The 22,674-nt window shown below is 42.4% G+C and overlaps 1 protein-coding gene across 6 annotated transcripts in view; it reads right to left on the bottom strand.

Moving 5' to 3' along the window:
- ADGB (androglobin) overlaps positions 1-22,674 on the bottom strand; it is a 286,810-nt gene that overhangs the window by 81,458 nt on the left and 182,678 nt on the right. For all 6 annotated transcript variants that reach the window (XM_006034315.3, XM_025216304.1, XM_025216303.1 and 3 more), the window contains 2 exons: positions 13,538-13,672; positions 5,432-5,525 (listed from right to left, as the gene is read on the bottom strand). In XM_006034315.3, the coding sequence (XP_006034377.2) occupies positions 5,432-5,525; positions 13,538-13,672 (229 nt within the window). The remainder of the gene's footprint in view (positions 1-5,431; positions 5,526-13,537; positions 13,673-22,674) is intronic.

Genomic DNA, 22,674 nt, shown 5'->3' with positions numbered 1-22,674 from the left:
TTGTTTCACAGACTGGTCATTGGTCTCAGGAGACCATGAAGACTGTGCTTTTGGTGGGTTACTGCGTGCCACCACAGCTTCTTGAACGGCTGAGGAGTCCAATGTGTGACATGAAGACACTCTGGCAAGTTACACATACAAACTTGGTTGAGCTTGCATTAGCATGCCCAGTACCATCTTGTCTTGCCTGCCTCTGATACCACCATATGGTAGGTGCTCCCTGCTTCCTGCATCATTGACTCTCTCTATCTTGAAGCAACATAGGACCTGCTTCACAGCAGCTTTCCACTTGCAGCAGTCTGAAGTAACTGATTCCCAGTATTGGCCATTTTTGTGCAGCTCACAAAGGTTTTTATTGCAGACATCAATCAAACAGAGTTTGGGCCATCCAAGGTGACATTTGCCAGCGGCCAGCTCACAGTATGGACACCTTTGTCGATAGAGTGAACGCTCTGTTTTTCCAAACTCTCTTTTAAAGTTTAGCCATGGCATTGCTTGACTTTCCAATATGAGCATTGATTTTTGTCTTCCAAGCCAAGATTTTGAGAGACAGCGGAGCCCAAGTAAGCGATTTTTTCAACCATTTCCAGACTTTCATCATTTATTCTAACTTCAGGAGGGTGGTCAACTTGTTGACTTATGACTACTGTTTTCTTTAGGCTAATGGTCAGAACAAAATCATCACAAGCATGAGAAAAGTGATCCATAAGACTTTCAGTTCTGCTTCTGAATGATTAACAACCGCTTCAGTGTCAATGAAGAGTATTTCATGGACAAGAACTTCTTGAGTTTTCATTTTCACTTTGAGATAATTGAAGTTAAAGAATTTCCCATCAGATAAGTTTTGGTCCAAAAGTATATTCCTTCTGAAGAGCCACTGAATATGTATTTGAGTAGGACAGTGAAGAAAATCCCAAAAAGCACTGGAGCTAGGATACAGCCCTGTTTGACACCACTCTTGATTTCAAATTCTTCCGAATGTGACCCATTGAACTGCACCGCTCCATGCATACCGAGGTGGAAGGACTTGATGATACTCAAGAGCTTAGGAGGACATCCAATCTTCAGGATTCAGAACAAACCATTTCTGCTGGCAAGATTAAAAGCTTTGGTGAGATCGAAAAATGGTATGCACAAAGATTTCCTTTATTCATTGCACTTTTCTTGTAACTGTCTAAAGGAGAATAGCATATTTGTCATAGACTGACCAAATTTGAAACCACATTGAGACTCAAGGTAGACTTTGTCTGTAAGGGTCTGCAGTCTTAGCAGGACGACTTTGGCAAACAGCTTTCCAATGATGCAAAGTAAGGATATACGATGATAGTTATTGTAGTTGCTCATATCATTTTTGTTTTTGTACAGAGTGACTATGCTTGCATCCTGCACGTCTTGAGGAACTTCACCTTCTCTTCAACACATATATATTAATGCATGCAGATAGGGGAAGGAGGATGGATTTCCCACACTTTATAATTTCAGCCAGTATGCAGTCTGCACCTGGGGCTTTACCACAAGCAGGCTGATTGATGGCTTTTTCTACTTCATCTACAGTAGATTCATGGTCAACCACTAGCAGGATTGAGAGGTCTTCAAGTGCATTGAGAGCAGAGTCATGGATCACATTTTCATGAGAGTAGAGTTCTAAGTAATGTTCAACCTATCAATCCATCCACTTATTGAGGTCATTGATGACTTCACCTATGGAAGATTTTAAAGGAACGGTCTTCCTCAGAACAGGCTTCAGAGCTTTCCCAATGCCCCTGTATTGCTTGCACATCACATCAGTCAGCAGCTTTTTGGATACTTTCACACAGTTGTAGCCAATCATCGTTTGACCTTTTGCTGGATCTCTTGAAGTGCCTGCAAGTTGGAGTGGCTAGGGTCACATTTACATTTAAGGAGAGCTGACTGTTTATTTTCTATGAGTGGGATCATTTCAGATGAGTTCTCATCAAAACAATCATTTGAGCTGCGATGCAAGGTACCACAAAAGTCCAAGGCAATTTGATAGAGGGTTCCTTTGAGTTGAATCCAGACTGGTACAGGCCCTATAAAGCTGTTTGCCTTCTACACAGACAAAGCTTACCCTGTTGCACACACTTCTATGGTGAATTGAACTGTTTACTAGGGACTTCATTTCTGAGCTTAAAGTGATAATTTGGCTGTCATGAATACAGAGTGCTAGTTGCCTTGAAGATAGGCACTGAAGACCTTTAACTTGATAGCATTCTATGGAAAGCTGGTGTAGAGAGCGGATGATAGGTTTGATGATTTGTTGATGAAAAGAATGCAGCTTCATTCTGTATTCCATATGGCTTTGTGTCCAAGTAAATCATTATTTATGTACTAGCGATTGCCCAGAAAAAATGACAGATGAATGGTGACTTTCTTGATAGTGTTGTGCATCTAATTGTCTTCTCACAGTGGCATTTTCTTGGGACTCATTTGCATGACTTCCTTGATTACGTCGTGTATTTGTCTTTTCAGAGGCCTCCTCTTGTGATTCACTTGCACGGCGTTCTTGATGACATTGTGCATCTAATTCTTTTCTCACAGTAGCCTCTTCTTGGGACTCATTTGCATGGCTCTCTTGATGTCGCCTCGAGTCCAATTGCCTTCTTCGTGTAGCTGGGTCCTCAGGGCTTAGTCCTCCAAGAAATCATCAAACCTGTCATCCACTCTCTACACCAGGTTTCCATAGAATGCTATCAAGTTAAAGGTCTTCGGACTGACTGTGTGTCTGTCTGGCTGTAATGCTCTTTAAGGGTGCCAGGAGTCCGGCACGGCAGGGAGGGCAGAGGGAGGAGCCAGCTGAGGAAAAGCAGGAGCCGGGCTCCTGGATACTGTGAAGCTACTTTCTTGATGGCATTGTGCATCTAATTGTCTCCTCACAGTAGCCAGGAGCCCAGCTTCCACTTTTCCTCAGCTGGCTCCTCCCTCTGTCCTTCCTGCTGTGCCAGGTTCCTGGCACGCTTAAAGAGCATTATGGACAGACAGACACACAGACAGATGGACTAAGCCCTTTATATATAGATAGATTATTACTATGGTCTTTTCATTGCTCTAATTTAATTTATATCATGGAGTTATATAAAGAAGATTTTTAAGTCTACTTAAGTGTTAATCTTACCTGATACCTTTCTCTCTGTTTAAATTACGAAATTGCTCCACATAATAAACCTGGTTTATATACATTTGGTGTTCCCCTCATTCCATAGATAGCAGTGAAGCATTACAAAACAACTATCCTCACAATGATTTTTTAATGAATAATAGAGTATGAATTTCACTTGATTTAGATGTCTGAATTATATCAAAGTTTGTCTCCTGTATGTGATTAATTTCAAGTGAGAGGGTCTGAAACATGTTTTGACAATGCTGTTCCTCAAGGGGTCCTTCTATCAGCGACAAGTTGCATAAAAAAAACCAAAGAAATTATATTGACTTCTGAATACATTTCAAGTGACATTACGTAGTGTCATAATTTAATCAAACTTGGAAATTTTCAGAAACAGTGATCCTGTCCCCTCTCAGACATTGCTTTTAAAGTGTGATTCATGTTTTAACGGAGCAATAAATTTTAATGTCATACATTTAAGACATTTATCACTTGATAATGAGCTTCAAATATGGAAATCCAGCCACAAAAAATGTTACTCTATAAATGTAAGATTTCTTTTGTATCCTACTTGAATTTTAATACGTGGCTTGTTACACTTAAGGGTGATAGTATCATAACATTTGACTGGGTCCTCCAGCCTCCCAGGGTTCTCTCCATAACCCCTTCCTGCAAGAGGACTCTCTTGAGACTTATGCTGAAATCTGCTGCCCCTTTCTTCAACCAGTTTTCAAGGATGCTTCAAGCCTTCAACACTCCTGGAACCCACAAACAGGGGTTTTCCACAGAAATGGGTGGCATATTTTGTAAAGAACATTAGGGGAAAATACTATTTTTAACACTTGTTAAAAAAAGTATTGGCTACAAAAACTATAAGTTGTAGGTTTTGTTAAGAAGGTGTTTGTATTTTTAGTCTAGAAGGCAGGTAGAAATAAATTGAGTTTGTCACAGCTTGAAATGTGATTCTAGTACTTTTCAAAGCCTGAAGCTAGAGGCTGCGGAAAACCTTCATAGCAAACTCTTAGTGATTTTTCAGGTAACTTTATTGGCTAAGACTCCAACCAGCACTAAATAATAATAACTTTTACCTGCTGTTCAAGAGCACATTTAATTTTAAATACAAGTTTCTAAATGTTGAAATATTTTAAATGTTCAAAAGCAGCTGAATTCCTTTAAATGTGACCAGGAGTGGGTCATACTGTTGCAAAGCTACATTAAAGCATACCTTGCTTGCAGGATCCCATCCTCATTCCCAGTTGGTGTGTTTGTCCAAGAGCTTTCAGAAAAAAAACAACTCCAGCCACAAGTGTGAGGCAAGCAAGAAATGTATTGTGAACATCGGGTCAGCTATTCATTAATTGCCACCAGCAGATTCAACAAAAAGTAAGTTCTCATATGCACGTTCAATACATTCACATATCTTACAAAAAGGCCTTTGCTACCTATTATTTCCTACCTATTATCTGTGGAGTATTGTAATATTTCCATCTGGTAGGTCTGACAGACCTAAAAACGTAACTTTAAAAGCATATGGCTGACCATTGTTATTTAGTTGTTGCTATTTTAAAGGTTTGCATTGTTTATCATGCTCCTCAATAAGCAGTAAAAATGATTTTCCCTCATTCCTATGTTCTCACTTTTGTGTTTAAAGTATTAAATGGTTTTCTTCATATGTCTGTTTTTATTTCCTTATTCATAGAAAAAAATTGGTTTTTGGTTTGTTTTGACAATACGGGCTATGGTTGTGGAGCGTAAGAGGGGCTGAAATGGACTACTTTTAAGACACTAGTTAAATGGCTGCTGCCAAATGCAGGGGACTTGACTTGATGGCCAGAGAACCCTCTTCCAGTCCTGTGCTTCTATACGCTCCTAATTAATGACAGCTAGCCAGGATCAGCGAGTTCATAAAAACTTTGACGATTGTCACAAAGGCAGCATCAGAATGGGATACACTTTAACATTTTTCTGGCACGGCTAGAACCCTTATGAGGGTTACAAAAGTTCATAATCTAATTGATAGAGATGTATTAGTTAAAATCTTAGTGTAGGCACAACTAAAATAACCTCTAAATATAAACATGAAGAGTTACTGATAGGATTTGGCAAATATTTCAGGTGTACATGGCAGCAGGCTTAAATCTGCATGTTATACCTTCATTAAGAATCACAAATGCTTTTAAGCATAGTTTTCACTATTTCAAAATTAGTCACTCTCATAACGTATTCTGATGACCAACTGATTTTATGATTGTACAAAAATGATTCTACTGAATAGACCACAATATAAAATGTTCATTTATTACTTATTACCTTAATAGAGTTACAGCACACTGTTCAAAATTTGGATCAATCAGACTCCACAATTTTTGCAGGTTCTCTTTGACATTAGCATTTTCCTTTGTCCCTGAAAATAAAATTTGTTATTAAATTTTGATGTTCAAAAAAATACAAAAAGACTTGTGAAAAAATTACCAAAGTAAAATGTGTTATGTATTTAGTTAGTTTATTTTTAATTTTACAGAATTCTCCCATATGAGGAAACCAGTTTTTCCTCATAGATCACTACAGACCCATTGATATCAGTCTTCCATGTGCACATGAAGATCAGCCCTTCTGCTACAGTAAAGAGAGATGTTTGTACCTTCTACTGAATTACATATTCTCGTACATATTGTATTATGCTATACTAATATACGTGGTATATAAGTATAGCATAATACAATATGTATGACCAATGTAGTATTACCATAATTGAGGTTACCTTATTTCACTGTAGTATTACCATACTACAGTAAAATAAGGTAACCTCAATTATTATGGAAGACAGTGATCAGCACATTGAAACTTCAATTAAATTGCTTTTTTCCCTTGCTGTATGCTGCCACACAGCAAATGAACTGTTAAAAGAAATGGAAAATATTGCATGATAAGATTGGAGGAAAAAAAAGATGCTGTATCAAGAAACAAGAGGAAAAAAGTCATAGGTATATGTGTGAAAGGAGAAAAAAATAATTATGAGAATGACTGGAAAGACATAATAGAAATTAAAAAAAAAACATTTAAGCAAAGACTATGGAATGCATTAGAGAAAAATCTTGGGAAGTAAAAAAGATCCATTGCAGACAAAAGAAAGGAAGAAGTTGGGAAATACCCACCTGGCAACTGACAAATAGAAAACTAAATTTCAAGAAAAGCAGATTCAGGGGGTCAGGAAATTGCAGAAACCAAAAATAAAGTAATATGCACAGCCTAAAGCCCTCTTATTATAGGGCTTACAAAACATACATTGGTAGAAGAAAAGAGCCTATATAAGACAAGACTTGGAACAATAGTTCAAGAAAGGGAAGGTGTTGGGATTACAGATATAGAGAAGAACACAAGATGGCTCATTTGAAGGAGATTTTAAAGGACATATCCGAATGAATGAGAAGAAGCCTGACCTAAAAAGACAGGATTGGTGCCTAGGAGCTTTATGCTTTTTCCAAGCACAAAGCTCAAGCACTCCAGCTCATGACAATCAGCTGCAAAATAAGGGACAGGACTGAGTCCCCTCTGAGGCAGTCAGTGGCAGAGGGTCAGTAGCACAGGCAGCTTCCAGGGGTCGTTGCTCTAAAACCCTGCTCCAGATGACTGGCCAGGCAACCGACATGCCTCGTGGCTCGCCAATCCCACTCTGAGCGCCGGCCTGCACCCCGAGCTCCCAGGGATCCTCATCCTGGTGCTCTGCCGCTCATCAGGATCCTGGTGCCTTGCCTGTTGCTGTCCTGCTTCCCCAGGGAAGGTAAGGGTTTTCCTCAACTCACCGGCCCAGCTCCCTGCTCTGGATAAGGATGCCACCTGCACTCCTGACCTCTGCCTCTTCTCCGCAGTGGAGTGGAGGGTTGACTACCACCCCTAGATCTGGGACACCTGGCACGTCCAGCACACTGCGATGGGGCCTTGGGGCACCAGCTCTCTGTCCCAAGCCTTGATGGCTGCTCCCTCTCTGCTGCAGGGCTGGAGGCACGGCCGAGTGCTGCTGTCTTCTTCTCCCAGGGCATTCCAGAGGAGTCTCTCTGCTCCTTCTGCTGGGTCAGCTCTCCCTAGCTCTTAGGCCTCCTGTGCCATTCCCCAGAGTCACTGTCAGCAGCTCCCACATGCCAATTCAGCTGCTGCTTTTATCCCCTCCAGCAGTTCCTCCCTGGTTTGCAAACCGGCCAACCAGGGCTCAGGGTGCTGGGTCCCCCACTCCGGCCATCCCCCTTCCATGCGAATGAGGGGATTGAAAACCCCTTCTTTCCATTGGCTTCTCCTTTTCCACAGGGCAGGGCTCCCCTGCTCCACCCTTGGGGTTGCTTAGAGTACACCTGCACTGTTTCTAGCCCAGGGTAAGTATCTCAAGCTGATCTGGTGAGCCCACACTGGCAGTCTGTTACACAATGGAAACACTTCTGTCATGAAAACAAACTGCTCAGATGGAAGATGAGACTTGGGCTATTAACCTCTTCTCACCTTGCAGGGATTCAGCCTTTCATCTGCCAGTTCCCAAAAAGAATGCTTTAACCACCAGACTATGCCCTGGGCTGGGTGGAGCATCCTTTCCCTCCTCCCTTCTTTAAAGTGGTCCACTGGACAGCTGGGAGTGCAAGAGTCATGAGGCCAGAGACATTGCATGAAAGGAAGCAGTTTTGGATTCTGGTCCTTACTGCCTGCTGCCATTTGTTTCTTTTCTTTTCAATCAGGATAATGGGAGAGTAGGGCTGGAAGGGACCTCACAAGGTCATCTAGTTCAGACCCTTGCTTAAAGCAAGATCATCCCTCACTAAACCATCCAAGCAAAGCATTGTGGCTGTTTTGTTAAACCCATAGGTATAGGTCCCTGCAGGTTTACTGGCTGAGCCAAAATGCTCTATCCATCTTTTTTTCCTAAACTGAGCTGGGTGGGAAGCCTACAGCACCTACCAGGTCAGCTGAGTCCAATTCTGGTCAGTGGCACCTGTGGAGTCACCTGAGGGCCCACCTAGCTGAACAAGTAGCAGCTTCTGCAGGACAAGCCTCTGCAGCGGGAAATGAGTGTGTGTCCACATGTGACCGCTAAGAAGCTCCTTGTGCTTCCTGTGTAGCACATATGGCGTTATTTTCTCTTTCCCCTGACAGGCTGGAGGTGCAGAAGCTGCTGTTACTGTGATTCCTCACTTAATGTGTGTACCCAACTTCCAGCAGCTGATTTGGGAAAAGGTGTATGTTGTATGCAAGACAGTAAGATGTGTTTTAATGCATCAAAATGTAAAGTAAAACAGTCAGGAACCAAGCATATAGGTTATACCTGTAGGTGGAGACTGTTGCAAAGCAGTGACTTAAAGGCTATAAACAAACATCATCCCAGCACAGCTGATCTGCTTCACTGGCAAAATAGAAATTGCCTGTTATCCTACAGAATTGGGCCCTACCCACTTCCAGGGCTTCAGAGACCCGAAGGATAAACCTCAGGGTGTACCTGCTGCCAAAGGGAAAACCTGGGATTCCCCAGTTTGCAGAGGAATACCCTGTGTCAGAATCATCAGGTGAGTCTTTGCAAGTCTACAAACATGAGTTGTCCCACATTTCCCCACGGGAAATGGGAGCACCTTCCTTGAGTAGCTGCAAAAGCACAAACATTTTTATGGTAGCACAAAGGCAAAGTCTGTTTGCAGTTAAAGAGAGAGAGATGTTGAAGGTAATTGTCTCATAAAGAGCTGGTCATGCAATAGATAAAGTTTGATTTTCTAGGCTAGAATTTCTTAAGTCATTATCTTACAATTTTGTTATATTGGATGATTACATCAACTTTAATATTATAGTTGGTACATACTTGGCACAGGTACAATTATTTACTCAGGACCTCTCTCTGCCTCTCTCATGCACACACATATACAAGCTATTAATACTATTTGTATTAAAGTCTCTTTCTCACTCAGACTGTCTGAACCACAATGCTTTGCCAATGTTGTACACATTTTCCACAGTCTACATTCTTCAATATCTACATGAAAAATGAACATAAAAAATTTAATTGGCAAACCCCAAAATACAACTCTTTCTACTTTTTCAGTGTCTCCATGATTCATCCATGACAGCTGTTCATACATATTCACTCGAACTTGCTACTGCATGTTTCATTACAAATGGGCATCACAATATTCAAATATTTTTAGTAAAATATATATAAACCTTTACATAGAGATGGCAATAAACTGTTTCAATATGCTGAGATCTTTTATTCACAGACATCTCTCTGAATACTTGCAATTACATCTCTTTAAAAAAATAGTAATACTTCAAATGAATAGGGAGGGGTGTTAGTATAATACTCTCCTGGGAAAGCTATATATAATACAGCTGGAATATGATATGGAATTTGATAATATACATGGAATATATAATATCATATATATTTTATTTTCCACAAACGAAACCTTCTACATTATTCTGAGCTAACTGAGGCCATAATTATATAGGCCCTAATTCAGCACCTACTAAAAGCAATTAGAGTTTTTCCAAAGGGCTTCAGGGGGCCAGAGGTCAAAATCCTATTCCATAGTTAATGCCATCAATGAGACTCAGGCCCCTGCCAGATGTTATTTCCATCAATCAACAGTAATGTTGGTCAAAGGAAACTGTTGTGTCATGTGACCTGCTTCATGCTCACAGGGCAAGATACCTTGTGGGGGAAAAGGTGCTCTGGGAACTTGGTCTGCACTTTCTAGCAAGAGTAGCTAAAGAGCTGTTGGAAAGGGCTGTCATCCCCTCACCTTCTGCTGTGCTAATGAGAAGTCAGCTCTAAGCTCAGCAGCTTGTCAGCTGAGCACCTTTTAGTGAAGGAGTTGCTCCCCAGCCCTTGTGCAGGGAACATCCAGGTGAAGGACTCAAGGGGGCAGGATCAGCAAGTTACAAAAGCACCCAGGAGACTTTATGAGGTGTTTTTGCATACGTGCTTTTCCTCTCTCCCCTTTTTTATCATATTCATAGCTTTCTAAACAAATTCCCTCCCATATCTTTCAGGTTGTATCTAAGTAAAGCATGTCATGTTAAGTGTTTACACCCTGGCTCTCACAGGGGAGAAGTCCTAAATAGCTTCTTAAAGAAGCAGCTTTGAAGACTGATTGTGGGAAGAGATGAGGGGCAGTGAGTCATGACATTTCCTGCTACTGCACCAGCAGAGTTCAGAATGAGTCACAGAGAGTATCCTTGCAGGAAGAGGGTGGGAGGAAGGAGTACTTGGAGGACCTGGCCAAGCACTATGACCGTATGTATAACATGCCACACATTCAAATTAAAGCTTGATACAAGCAAGTTACAAAGAAGTACTACATTTAATATGCAACATCTTTTAGGCTGGACTGGCATCTTTATGACTTATCAGGTGATGAAGTGCTACAACATATCGTAAGTTACAATTAACACATTAATTATGCTTTAAATGTAACATCTGCCAGGTGCACCAGTGTCATATTGCATTTGTATCATGCAGTTTATTAAATTTTGGCAGCCATTTGTAACAAGACCTGCCACCAAGGATGGTTGTGGCACCCCATGGCACTAACGCTAATCCTGTCTCTCACTCTGCCCTCCATGGTAGTGCCCTGATCCCACCTGCCATGCTTGTTGCGGGGAATTATCATTGGGAGGAATTATTAGGCCTGTGCGAGTCAGCAGTGATCCGATCCGGCTTTGGATCCAGCTGCTTTGGATGGCCGCGATCCGATCCAGAGCTCCAGACTGGGTTACTGCCTCGATTCGGCCGAAGTGACTCCGAAGCTTCAGAGCCGCCTCAGAGATCTGTCCATAGGGTATAATGGGGAATCAATGAAATATCTATAATTTTATTCTTTCTTGTCCGATTTGGATGAAACTTGCAGGGATGGTAGCCTCTGCTGAGAGCATGAAACCTGACAAGTTTCAAGAATATCAGTGCAGGGGTTTGGGGGGAACTGTACCCCAAATTCTTGAAAGCCAAACATGTCATGGCTGTGTCACACCACAGGGGGGGTGAAAACTGCAGGGTGGTAGCTCTTACTGAGGCCACAGAGCCTGCCAAGTTTCAAGAAGATTGGTGCAGGGGCTTGGGAGGAACTTCTCCTCAAGCTGCGGACAAGCAAAACTCATGCCATGCGTGACACTGCGTGTGTTAAGGTGCAGCGGGGTGACAGCTGCTGTTATGCCTGCCAGCTGTCAAGGAGATTGGTGCAGGGGGGTTCTGGGGCCCTGCACCTCTGGCTGCTAACAGACAAAACTCATGCCAAGACTCTCTGTCTCTGGGCAGTTGATTGTCTGTATTGATTCTTTCCTCTCCTTAGCCTGGTTTTGTAGGTGCTAATTGATGCTTGTTAAGTCGTTATGTAGTAGCTAGGTCCTGTGCATTGAGCTGGTCCCCGAGTCCCTGGTCCCTAAGTGAATCAGGATTGATTGATTGGTAACCAGTAACACAATAGCTTAGCAGCCAGGCCTGCAGTAGTGTCTCCCTCCCCACCCCAAGCTAGACACAGTCAGTCCCACAGCACCCATGGCATGAGTTTTGCGCAAAGAGCTGTGAGAGAATGAGAGGCAGCTTGACAGGCAGGTCCCCCAAACCCCTGCACCGATCTTCTTGAAACTTGGCAGGCTTTGTGGCCTCAGTAAGAGCTAACACCCCTGCAGTTTTCACCCCACTATGTTGTAATGCCTAGATGTGACATGAGTTTTGCTTTCAAGAATTTGGGGTACTGTTCCCCCCAAACTCTTGCACCGATGCACCGATCTTCTTGAAACTTGGCAGACTTCATCCTCTCTGCAGAGTTTACCATCGCTGAAAATTTCATCCAAATAAGACAGAAAACAACAAAGTTATAGATATTTTATTGTTTCCCCATTATACCCTATGGCCGGATCTCCGAGGCAGCTCCGAGGCGGCTCCAAAGCTCTTCAGGAGCTCCGAACCACTTTGGGAAGCCTAACGAGGCCAGCGCTTCAACCCGGATGTGCTGCTTCAGATCCCAAAGCGTCCGACGCTTCTCTGGATCCGAAGTTCTGTCCGAAGCCTCACACAGCCCTAGGAATTATATTTGGGTGGTAGATGGGGCTGGGCAGGGCAGCCATGGGAGCTTCTCCTGCGGCTTCCCGCACCCGGGGGGAGGCTGGCACAGCTGGAGGAGCCACAGGAGAACCTGCAGCTGCCCGGCTGTGTCTGCTCCTCCCCTGCCAATCCAAATCTCCAAATCAGCACCAAATCCCCTATTCTGATTCATCTGAATCTAATGGAGACATTGATTTGAATCACCGAATCGAATCACTGTCCTCTGAATTGGCTAAATCTGAATCGAATACTTCTCTATTCACACAGGCCTAATACACACACACACACACACACACACACCCACAGCATACACACATATATATACACATGCACACATATACACATATATACACACACGCACACACATATATATGTGTGTATATATATACACACACACACACACACACACATGTATAAAGCTGTGCTCAGAATACCAGAGGCATTTCACTGCACCCCCCTCAGCGGACTGTCTTTGTACAGCCTGATTTTTTTTTAAACTTAGTCCTATGAGCAAGGCAACTTCTTTTTATATTTGGTCTCAGCCAACTCAGACTTTTAGCCTTTATCTGGGGTTCACTTTTCCCCTAGCACCTTGCAAAAGGCTGCTCTTGTCCAGGGCCCACAGTCTCCATCCCCTTGATTATCAGTTTCTCCCCCTCGCTCTCCTCCCCTAGCTCTCTGATTGTCAATCTCTCTCCCTGGGCTCTCCAGCCCTAGCTCCTTGACAGTCAGTCTGCTTTTCTCAGGGGGTTCTATACCCACGGATCATATACCTTCCCCTTGTACTCACCATGACCTCCCTACTCTGCTATAGCCAGACCCATGCCTCATGGCTAAAACAGAAACATAAACAACCACAGAACAAAAATTATGCATCTCAAGTCTTCTCTCTGCAAATCTCCTCTTCCCTTCCAAATCAGGGCCATCCTAAATCTCTAGAGCTCTGTGTATAAATCCCTGCCTGGCTCCTCTTCTTCCAGTAACCAGGTTTCTTTTCCCTAATGGGGTACAGGGGTTCCTCTTTTACCAAATAGCAGGCTTATTGTTTTGGCATTTACCTCTCTATGGCTTGCACCAGCAGCCTGCCTATCTGAAAGCAGACTTACAGCTCTGTAACCAGGTTCTCTGTACTGTTTTGAAGCCAGTTATCTTGGCTCCTTGGCTTTACCTTTAGTAACAAGGATTGGGGTCCCCTGTTACACTATCTGCTATTCATCTGTAATATTTCACAGTTTTCCTATATATTTTTAAATGAGCTATTCAGATAATTTATGTATAATGACTCTTGATAATTAATTAAAGGATACACTGTATGTTTTAAAAAATATATATTTTTAAAGGCTTACCTGGTTTTCTACCTTTTAACACTTTTCTAATATAAGTCCCTCGCCAGCTGGCTTGCAGTTTAAGAGCTGCAGCTTCTTCTTCAGAAGTTGCAATTCTGTTCTGCCAAGAAACTGGTATATTAAGCTCTAGCACATCTATAAGAAAAAGAGAACAGTTCTGTCAAAAACATGATGCAAATGCTGCAATCACAGCTGTTTAAAATGAATCTAAAGGACTTTGTTAGCTGTTCTCTAGGAATACATTGGTTGGTTCATAAATCCTCCATTTATGATGTACTATTGTCATACTATGTATGAACCAATATATATTAAATCCCTGTTAGAATGTGGTACCAAATCAGGATGATTATATATCCTGGGCAATTGCCTAATATTGTCATCTAGGTTTTCTTTCTGATGCCAAAAGTTAAATTGATCCAAGTAGCAGGGGCTTACTGAGATTAAACAAGATGGCTGCCATTAAAGACAAACAGCTTTAATTTTTTTCCTAATTAAGCCTTTCATTGTTATTGCAAAAGAACCTTCAAAATGTGCATTGACTATAAATTGCTGGAGTACTGTTAGAGTTTGCAAACAGCCTGAAACTAGGGCTTCAGAGTTTGATGGGTCCAATAATTCTGAAAGATTTTGTTAACTGTAAAACTTTACTACTTGAACACTTTCATTGTGTAAGTGCTAAAAATTTCAACTCAGCTTCTACTAGGAAAACACATAAGAAGATCAAAGAACGTTTACCAAGGACTTGTTACTGACTTGCCAAGAGATATATTTCCTGTGACACACACATGGGTATTAGTAGTTCTGTCATACCTACATGAATGTCACTTAGAATCTCAGATATAACTAGACAGACAGAAAATACTCCTATAAAATGCCATTAAGCCAACAGCACACTGCTTCAGGCTTGGACCCAGAAGACTATAGAGCCTCATCTCATCTCTTCTACTGAACATTTAAAAATGTATCAGGCTTTACAACCCTTATTTCTCACAAGGGCCTCAGGAAGCAGACAAATATTGTATCTTCAGTAATTAATATAGATTAAATTGCAAGGTTGTACAGTTTTATATAGCAAAGAAAGATCAAAAAGGCCAAAAGGCCTACTGCCACTGCTGGCCCACTAAGCAACCCTTGCAAAGCCAGCAGTCCAAGGCATTTAAGGGAGCCTACCACTGCCCCAGCCCTGGTACAATTTGTGGGCGAGGCAAGAGCCCCCAAGGGGACACTTGCCTCCCTGTACACAAATGCCAGGAGCTTGGGGAATAAACAGGAGGAACTCGTCCTCCTGCTTAACACAAATAATTATGATGTCATAAGGATAATGGAGACCTGGTGGGACTCCACCCATGACTGGACCATGGGTATAGATGGCTATACCCTGTACAGGAGAGATTGAGTAGATAAAATGGGTGGGGGTGTAGCTCTTTATGTTAAGGAAAGCTACACGTCCCTGCAAGCTGATCTTGGTGACCAGGGTGGATGACTGGAGACACTCTGGGTTAAAATCCATAGGGAACATGGCACAGGGGACATGGCGGTGCGAGTCTACTACAGACCTCCCACCCAAAGCCAAGAGCTTGACCATGAGTTCGCTCGGGAACTGGCTGAGGCTGCATGCTCCAGGGCTATGGTTGTCATGGGTGACTTCAGCTACCCAGACATCTCATGGGAGGATCACTCAGCAAAATCTGAGTGGTCGCAAAGCTTCCTATCATGCATGGATGACCTCTACCTGACCCAAAAAGTCTACGGGCCAACGAGAGGTAAAGCGTTGTTCGACCTGGTACTGGCAACTGGGGATGACCTAAACAGCGACCTAGTGATTGATGGGAAGCTGGGTGACAGCGACCACGAGCTGATCACCTTCACCATCTGCCGTAAAGCTGGCAAGTCAGTCAGCAAAACCGAAGTCCTTGACTTCAGGAAAGCTGACTTTGACAAGCTCAGGAGGCTTGTTGGTGAGCCCCTAAGGGACCACGACCCCAAGGGGAGGGGAGTTCAGGAAGAGTGGTTGCTCCTCAAAGGAGCGATCCTCAATGCACAAGCTAATTCTATTCCATCTCGAAGGAAAGGCAGCAAGAGGGCACAGAAGACCCCCTGGCTCTCCAGGGATCTAGCAGACATCCTGAGGTTAAAAAGAAAGGCATACAAAGGATGGAGGGCGGCATTCACCTCTAAGAAGGAATATTCTGCACTGGTCCAGTCCTGCAGGGAGCAAACCAGGAAAGCCAAGGCTGCAACTGAACTCCAACTAGCTTCGAGTATCAAGGACAATAAAAAGTCCTTTTTCTGATATGTGGGGAGCCGGAGGAAAAGCAAGGGCAACATTGGACCCCTGCTAAACCAGATGGGACAAGTGACAACCAATGCCCAGGAAAAAGCCAACCTATTAAATGCATACTTTGCGTCGGTCTTTCATCAGTCCCATGGGACGCCCATGCCCGCTACGGGACAGGGAGGTCTGGGTGAGGATGATCCCCTGCCCTCCATCAATGCTGACCTTGTGAAGGAACACCTTGAGAGGCTAGATACCTTCAAGTCAGCTGGCCCTGATAATCTACACCCAAGGGTACTCAAGGAGCTGGCAAGCATCATAGCCCAGGCCCTAGCATGGATCTTTGAAAACTCCTGGTGCTCTGGTGAAGTGCCCAAAGACTGGAAGAAGGCCAATGTGGTGCCTATCTTCGAGAAAGAGAGGAAAGTGGATCCGGCAAACTACAGGCCTATCAGCCTGACTTATATCCTGGGGAAGATCTTAGAAAAATTTATTAAAGAGGCCATCCTTAATGGACTGGCCGACGCCAAAATCCTGAGGGATAGCCAGCACGGGTTTGTTGCAGGTAGGTCTTGCTTGACCAATCTCATTTCCTTTTACAACCAGGTAAATTATCACCTGGACAAGGGAGAAGAGATTGATGTCATATATCTTGACTTCAAAAAAGCCTTTGATCTGCTATCCCATGATCACCTCTTGGTGAAACTGGCCAATTGTGGCCTTGGGTCCACCACGATCCACTGGCTGGGAAATTGGCTCCGTGGTCAGACCCAAAGGGTAGTAATAGATGAAAGTCAATCGTCGTGGTGTCCAGTGACCAGTGGGGTCCCCCAAGGCTCTGTCCTTGGACCCATATTGTTCAACATCTTCATTAATGATGTGAACATTGGAGTCAGAAGTGGACTGGCCAAGTTCACCGATGACACCAAACTCTGGGGCAAAGCATTCACACCCAAAGACAGATCTGATGGTGTTCAACGCCGATAAATGCAAGGTTCTCCACCGTGGGAAGAAAAACCCGCTGCATCCTTATAGGCTCAGCAGTGCTATGTTGGCTAGCACTATGGAAGAAAGAGACTTGGGGGTCATCATTGACCACAAGATGAACCTGAGCCTGCAATGCGATGCTGCAACTAGTAAAGTGACCAAAACACTGGCTTGCATCCATAGATGCTTCTCAAGCAAATCCCAGGACGTTATTCTCCCCTTGTACTCCGTCTTGGTGAGGCCACAGCTGGAGTACTGCGTCCAGTTTTGGGCCCCACAATTCAAAAAGGATGTGGAGAAGCTTGAGAGAGTCCAACGAAGAGCCACGCGCATGATCAAAGGTCAGGGAAGCAGACCTTACGAAGACAGACTGAGAGCTATGGGGCTCTTCAGGCTGGAAAAGCGCAGGCTCAGGGGTGATCTGATGGCCACCTATAAGTTTATCAGGGGTGACCACCAGTATCTGTGGGAACGTTTGTTCACCAGAGCGCCCCAAGGGATGATGAGGTTGAACGGTTATAAACTACTGCAAGACCGTTTCAGGTTGGATATAAGGAAGAATTTCTTTACTGTCCGAGCCCCCAAGGTCTGGAATAGCCTGCCATCGGAGGTGGTTCAAACACCTACATTGGACACCTTCAAGAGAAATTTGGATGTTTATCTTGCTGGGATCCTATGACCCCAGCTGACTTCCTGCCCCTCGGGCAGGGGGCTGGACTCGATGATCTTCCAAAGTCCCTTCCAGCTCTGTTTATGAAATCTATGAAATCTTTGAAAATTTGGTGGTGGCTACAGAGCCAAAGATAATTAATCTGTCTCTTAGTGGCCTCTGTAATATCATCTTGGCCTTGCTCCACTCCATTCCACTATACTTCACTACTGGGAGGAGGAATTGAAGCAGGGTGTGACTGCACCACTGCACCCCTTCATCCATCCCTGTGTGCTTCCTATTGTTCAGTTTCAAATACTGTTATCCGTTCTCAGGGGTTGCATTGAAACAGTAGCTGGTCCCAAGACCAGACCCAACAGTATATGCTTCTACTAAGCAAATTTGTTTTACTAAAGTGATACAGGTCTGTACTGCAGATACAGGAGTCCTATTAAAAAACCTGCTGACTGCCCATATAGGACAAAATTAATATATAATCAAGCAATCAAAAATTGTATCACAATGTGTCTGCTCAGGTCAAAAGGCAACTGAACTAATATTGCAAAACTAATGTTTTCTCCTGGAATTTACCAATGCTGTTACTATATTTCAACCTTTCTTAATAGTGAACATGGCAGAAATGCAGTTCTCACTCACTGGACCTGCAGAAATGTTAGATGACATTGTAAATTTTTTTTTTCTGGGGGTGGGGGGTGGGGAGTGGGGAAGGGAGAAGTAGTGGTAACATGGTATAAACATGTCTTCTTCAGTTTGTTGTTTTATTAGTTTCAAATCAAGAACTGACTTTGTTCGGCTCTGGTTCCTCATACCTCATACAGGACATAGTAGAGATAAAAAAAAATACAGACAAGAGCAATGATGACCAGGAGACACTAAATAAGCTAAGATTTTTCAGTGTAGAGAAAAGACAAGGGGCAGTGAGAATCAGATACAGGTTTATAAAATAATGAATGCAGTGGAGAAAGTGTTATTTTCCATCTTTTTCAATAATATAACTAGGGGACGTACAATAAAATTATTATCCCAAGGGTTTAAAATAAACAAAAGGAGATTTTTTTCATATAGCATGGAATTAACTTGTAGAACTCATTGCTACAAGATGTCGCAGAAGCTGATAATATAAGTAGGTTAAAAAAATGACTAGACAAGTTAATGCAGCAGAATTCCATCAGTAGCTATTTAACAAGGAAGTAGGGTTGCAACCTCCAAATTAGGTTTACCTAGGCCTTTAAATGCTACAAACTGTAAGGGAAGAAAGGCTTGAAACCTATCAATCTGGACAGGTCATGGATAAATACTCTTCTGCTTCAAATCTCTCTGCTACTGAGAAATTCAGGATGCTGGGCTAGACAGACCTGTAGTAAGACCAGCATAATGTTTCTTAAACTTAAACATTTCTAAAACTTCTTCTTGAGTGTCTCCAGTTAGTGCAAGAAGAGAAACCTGAGGAATACTATTGTAACATGAGAGACAGTAAATACCACTGACTTGAATGTTAGTCACGTGTACAAGTGCCCTTAGGTTTCACTTTACACAGGCAATGGGGTTTTCTCTTAGGTTAGTATGAAGACCCTAAAATACATTTAGAAATTATTTTATATTGCAAAGCACTGCCTTTAAAATTAAATTTGAAAATTGTACATAAGGTGTGAAAAACTAGTTTTATTATTTTATTTACATTTGTTAATATTGGTTGCACGTTTAACAGTATAGCTTATTTTCTGATTCTTGAATGTGTGCAAGTGTGTTTGCAGAACAGCATTGTGGGTAATTCTGTATGTGTACTGACAGAATAGAAGACTTTGCCTGCTTAAGCTCTAGATTCTGGTCTAAACCTCTCTTTCAAAAAAGTAGCCCTCATTCCTCAGGGTGTAGCATGACCTAGTGGCTCAGTACTTTAGCAAATTACTAAAGGTGTGTGCGCATGACACTTTAAAGCAGGCTAAATGCTTTTGCACCGCTTTAATGGTGTCAGTATTTGCATGGTTCGGTAGCATATTGCACATTAATTCCAGCCACTGTAGGAAATTTGGCAGTGTAAATGTGCCTTAAATGTCTTGGGGCACAGCAAACTAAAACTCCTTTGAGGAGTTTTAGTTTGCTGCTCCTACAGCCGCGGAGCGAAGCACCAGGCTCTGTGCAGCTCAGGGACTCTGCAGGCAGCCGTGCAGGCATCCTGACAGCAGCCCAACAAAGCAACTCCACCCAAGAAAAGCGGTGAGCCTGATCTTTCTTTTTCCCCCCCCCCTGGAGCCTGCCTGCCTGCCTGAGCTGCGTGGGGGCCCAGTGCTTCCATCCATAGCTGCAGTGCCCCCTGGGACCACCTGAGCCAGGTGCCTGCAGGCGAGTGCTGCCTGGTGGGGGGCCACCACTGTCATGGAGAGAAGCACCAGCCCCTTCTGCAGCCCAGGAACCGCTCCACCTGCCTGCAGTTCATCCTCCCCTCCCCACCAGAGAGGCAGGTAAGTCAGTGGGGGGTGTGCATGACACAGGGGTTTAATCAGCCCTAAATTGAAGCAGTGTTTTTTAAAACCCACTGCTTCAATTTAGGGCCCCCATTTTGTCTACACATGCCTCACGAGGCTACAAATTCTTTCATCTAAAGATCACTTGTTTGAACCCTGCCAAGATCAGGAAGGCTCAAAAATTTTTTCCACTCTAAAGGATGCTTGGTGGCCTCTATATATTACTAGTTCACCAGTCCTTCATTCTAGGTCCCATTTCACGAATTAACTATTCGCATGAATTGGCAAACCAGATGAAAAACTAACGTAACTGAACCTCAGTTCTCTCTGTGATCACTACAGAAATGCCTCTCCTAGATCAGGACTAACACAGGCAGGTAGAGCAGCGTCTTTAAGACACTACCGTAAAGTATCTTTAAGTCTGCTGACACCCTCAAGGATGCTAAACCAACCACTTTCACTAATACTAACTCCATACATTTTTGTAAAGCTTAAGCTTATATGAAAATTATTTATAAATATATTAGTACAATAATTAGAAATAAAAAAAATACACATGGAGCTGAAGAAAACTTGATGGCCATGTTGTGATTTAGAACAGGTAAAACGCTGAATTTTGTTTTGTCCCAAAGAAGAACAAAAAATGGAAACCTTAGAATTTCTTGTGAAATTTACCATTCCAAAACATTCTATTTAAACTGTTTTAAATACAGCAGAACCTGGATTTTTCGTAGGGTTAGGTTCCTCAGCCTCCTCTAAAGATTTGCACAGTACCCATGGCACATGTAACTGCAACAACCAGCTACATGGGATGCTGAGGTGCTCTAGCTGTTAGCTATGACTTTTATTTCTAAGGACACCACTTCTACAACGAGCCATCTGGGACCACTGCTGTGCTGCAAAGTGGAGAAGGTACACTCTGAAGTAAAAACTGCAGCAAGCAGATGAATGACTCATTTTTAATTTGGTAACCTGTAGCAAAATAATGTGGGACGTGAACCACCCAGATATGAATGGTCCGGGCTCTGCTATGTATTGTTGTAACAGTCAAAATGTTTTGACTGGTATAATAAAGAAACAAAGACAAAAATGAAATATTCTGACCTTATAAAGAAGTTTTCTTTTGACCACACACTTTTCAATAATTTCCCATTAAAATGTTCAGCTAGATACATATGTTATTACAAAACAATTCAAATCACGTATATCAGCATTTTTCAACAACAGCTGGTTAGTTTTTATTTTCAACCAGCATGATATATAGCAAAATATAGCAGCAGCAGCAGCAGCAACATTACCACCAAAATTTCTACAGTTGCCTAGCAAAGTTCTGTTCTGTATGAAATTTATTATAATTTCCTCCTAGCAACTTGGGCAGTCAGAGCATAAACATTTTTTCCAAAACAAGCTTTTCAAGTAATCTCACTTTTTCATAGAGCACAGGCAGATGTTTTTCATGTTCAGCCAAATAATGCTATGCTCTTCTTTCTACTGAGACTAATTAAAGTTCAAATCCTAATAAAGTTCAAAAACTGAGAACTGCCTTGAATGTTCTCCTGAATACCTGTGTGATCACTCCTTTTATTCATGTGTCTGGAAGAAGGAAAAGTTTGCTCTTTGAAGCTCTATTATTAGAATGGAACTCCTTGATATCCTTTGGCATGTAAATAAAAATTATCATAGCTGATGGCCTGACTTGAAGGCAAAAGGAAATATCTATGAGAGACGCTTCCTACATAAAAAATACATCACAAATACATAACTTCTAGCATGGTGCACTTTTATTTTGAATCAACATGACTTTATGTATGGATAGAAATTTAATTTATGAGTCACATCTAAAATATTGTAAGAAACTTACATTTTCTGATGCTAATATACTGGATTTTCTCTTGTTAATAACAATTTGTGAATCAAAAGAGAAAAAAATGATATAAAAAGGGGATAAACCAGGAAAAAGAGTTATGAGCATAGCCTGGGCCCTATAGATTCTGTATTAATAAATTTTGTACTCCTTGGTAGTACACAGCCTAGGCAAGAATTTTGGTTTTAAATGACTGTTTGGGCAATCAGGATTGTGAAGAAAGCCTTAAAAAGTTCAGTGCAAATGTATTGTCTTGCTGAACCTGCAGACAGCCTAAAACAGTAACTGAAAGGTGAATCGGCCCTCATCTCAAAGGGATCTTATTTGAAATGTAGCGACATCAATAGAAATGTCAAACTGAAATATATGGCAGTGCATTATTTTAGCAAAAAGAAATATTTAGGCCTTGTCTTCAGTGCAAAGTTAGCTTTGGCTCTTGAGTGTTCTCCCTTTACCAATTTCTGTCTAAACTGGATTATTTCCAACCTAGTCCAGTCTGTTGAAAATATTTCTGTAAATACTGGGTCCCACATCTAATACTGGGTCCCACTTGTAACCCAACTGTATCTGGGCTGAATCTAGTCATTGTTCTAGACTACATCTGAGCCTCTAGGTCAGTGATTCTTAGGTGGGGTGCCATGAGATCCCTTAAAGGGTGCTGTGCAATATTAGCATGGTTAGATGTACACGTGGTTCACAGCAAACTCAGGGATTCATATAGGAATCCACAGTATCAAAATCTGGTCCTTCTGAGTTATTTTTAACAGAAGAATTGCTCTATTATTTTTTTTAAGTCAAAAAGTAAGTAAAATAGTTTTTGAAATGCGGTGCCACTAAATTCAGAAAATTTATGGAGGGGTGTCTTAAACCTAAAGG

The sequence above is a fragment of the Alligator sinensis genome, unplaced genomic scaffold, assembly GCF_000455745.1.
Source record: "Alligator sinensis unplaced genomic scaffold, ASM45574v1 scaffold1494_1, whole genome shotgun sequence".
NCBI lineage: Eukaryota > Metazoa > Chordata > Crocodylia > Alligatoridae > Alligator > Alligator sinensis.
This window is presented reverse-complemented; position numbering and strand designations above follow the sequence as displayed.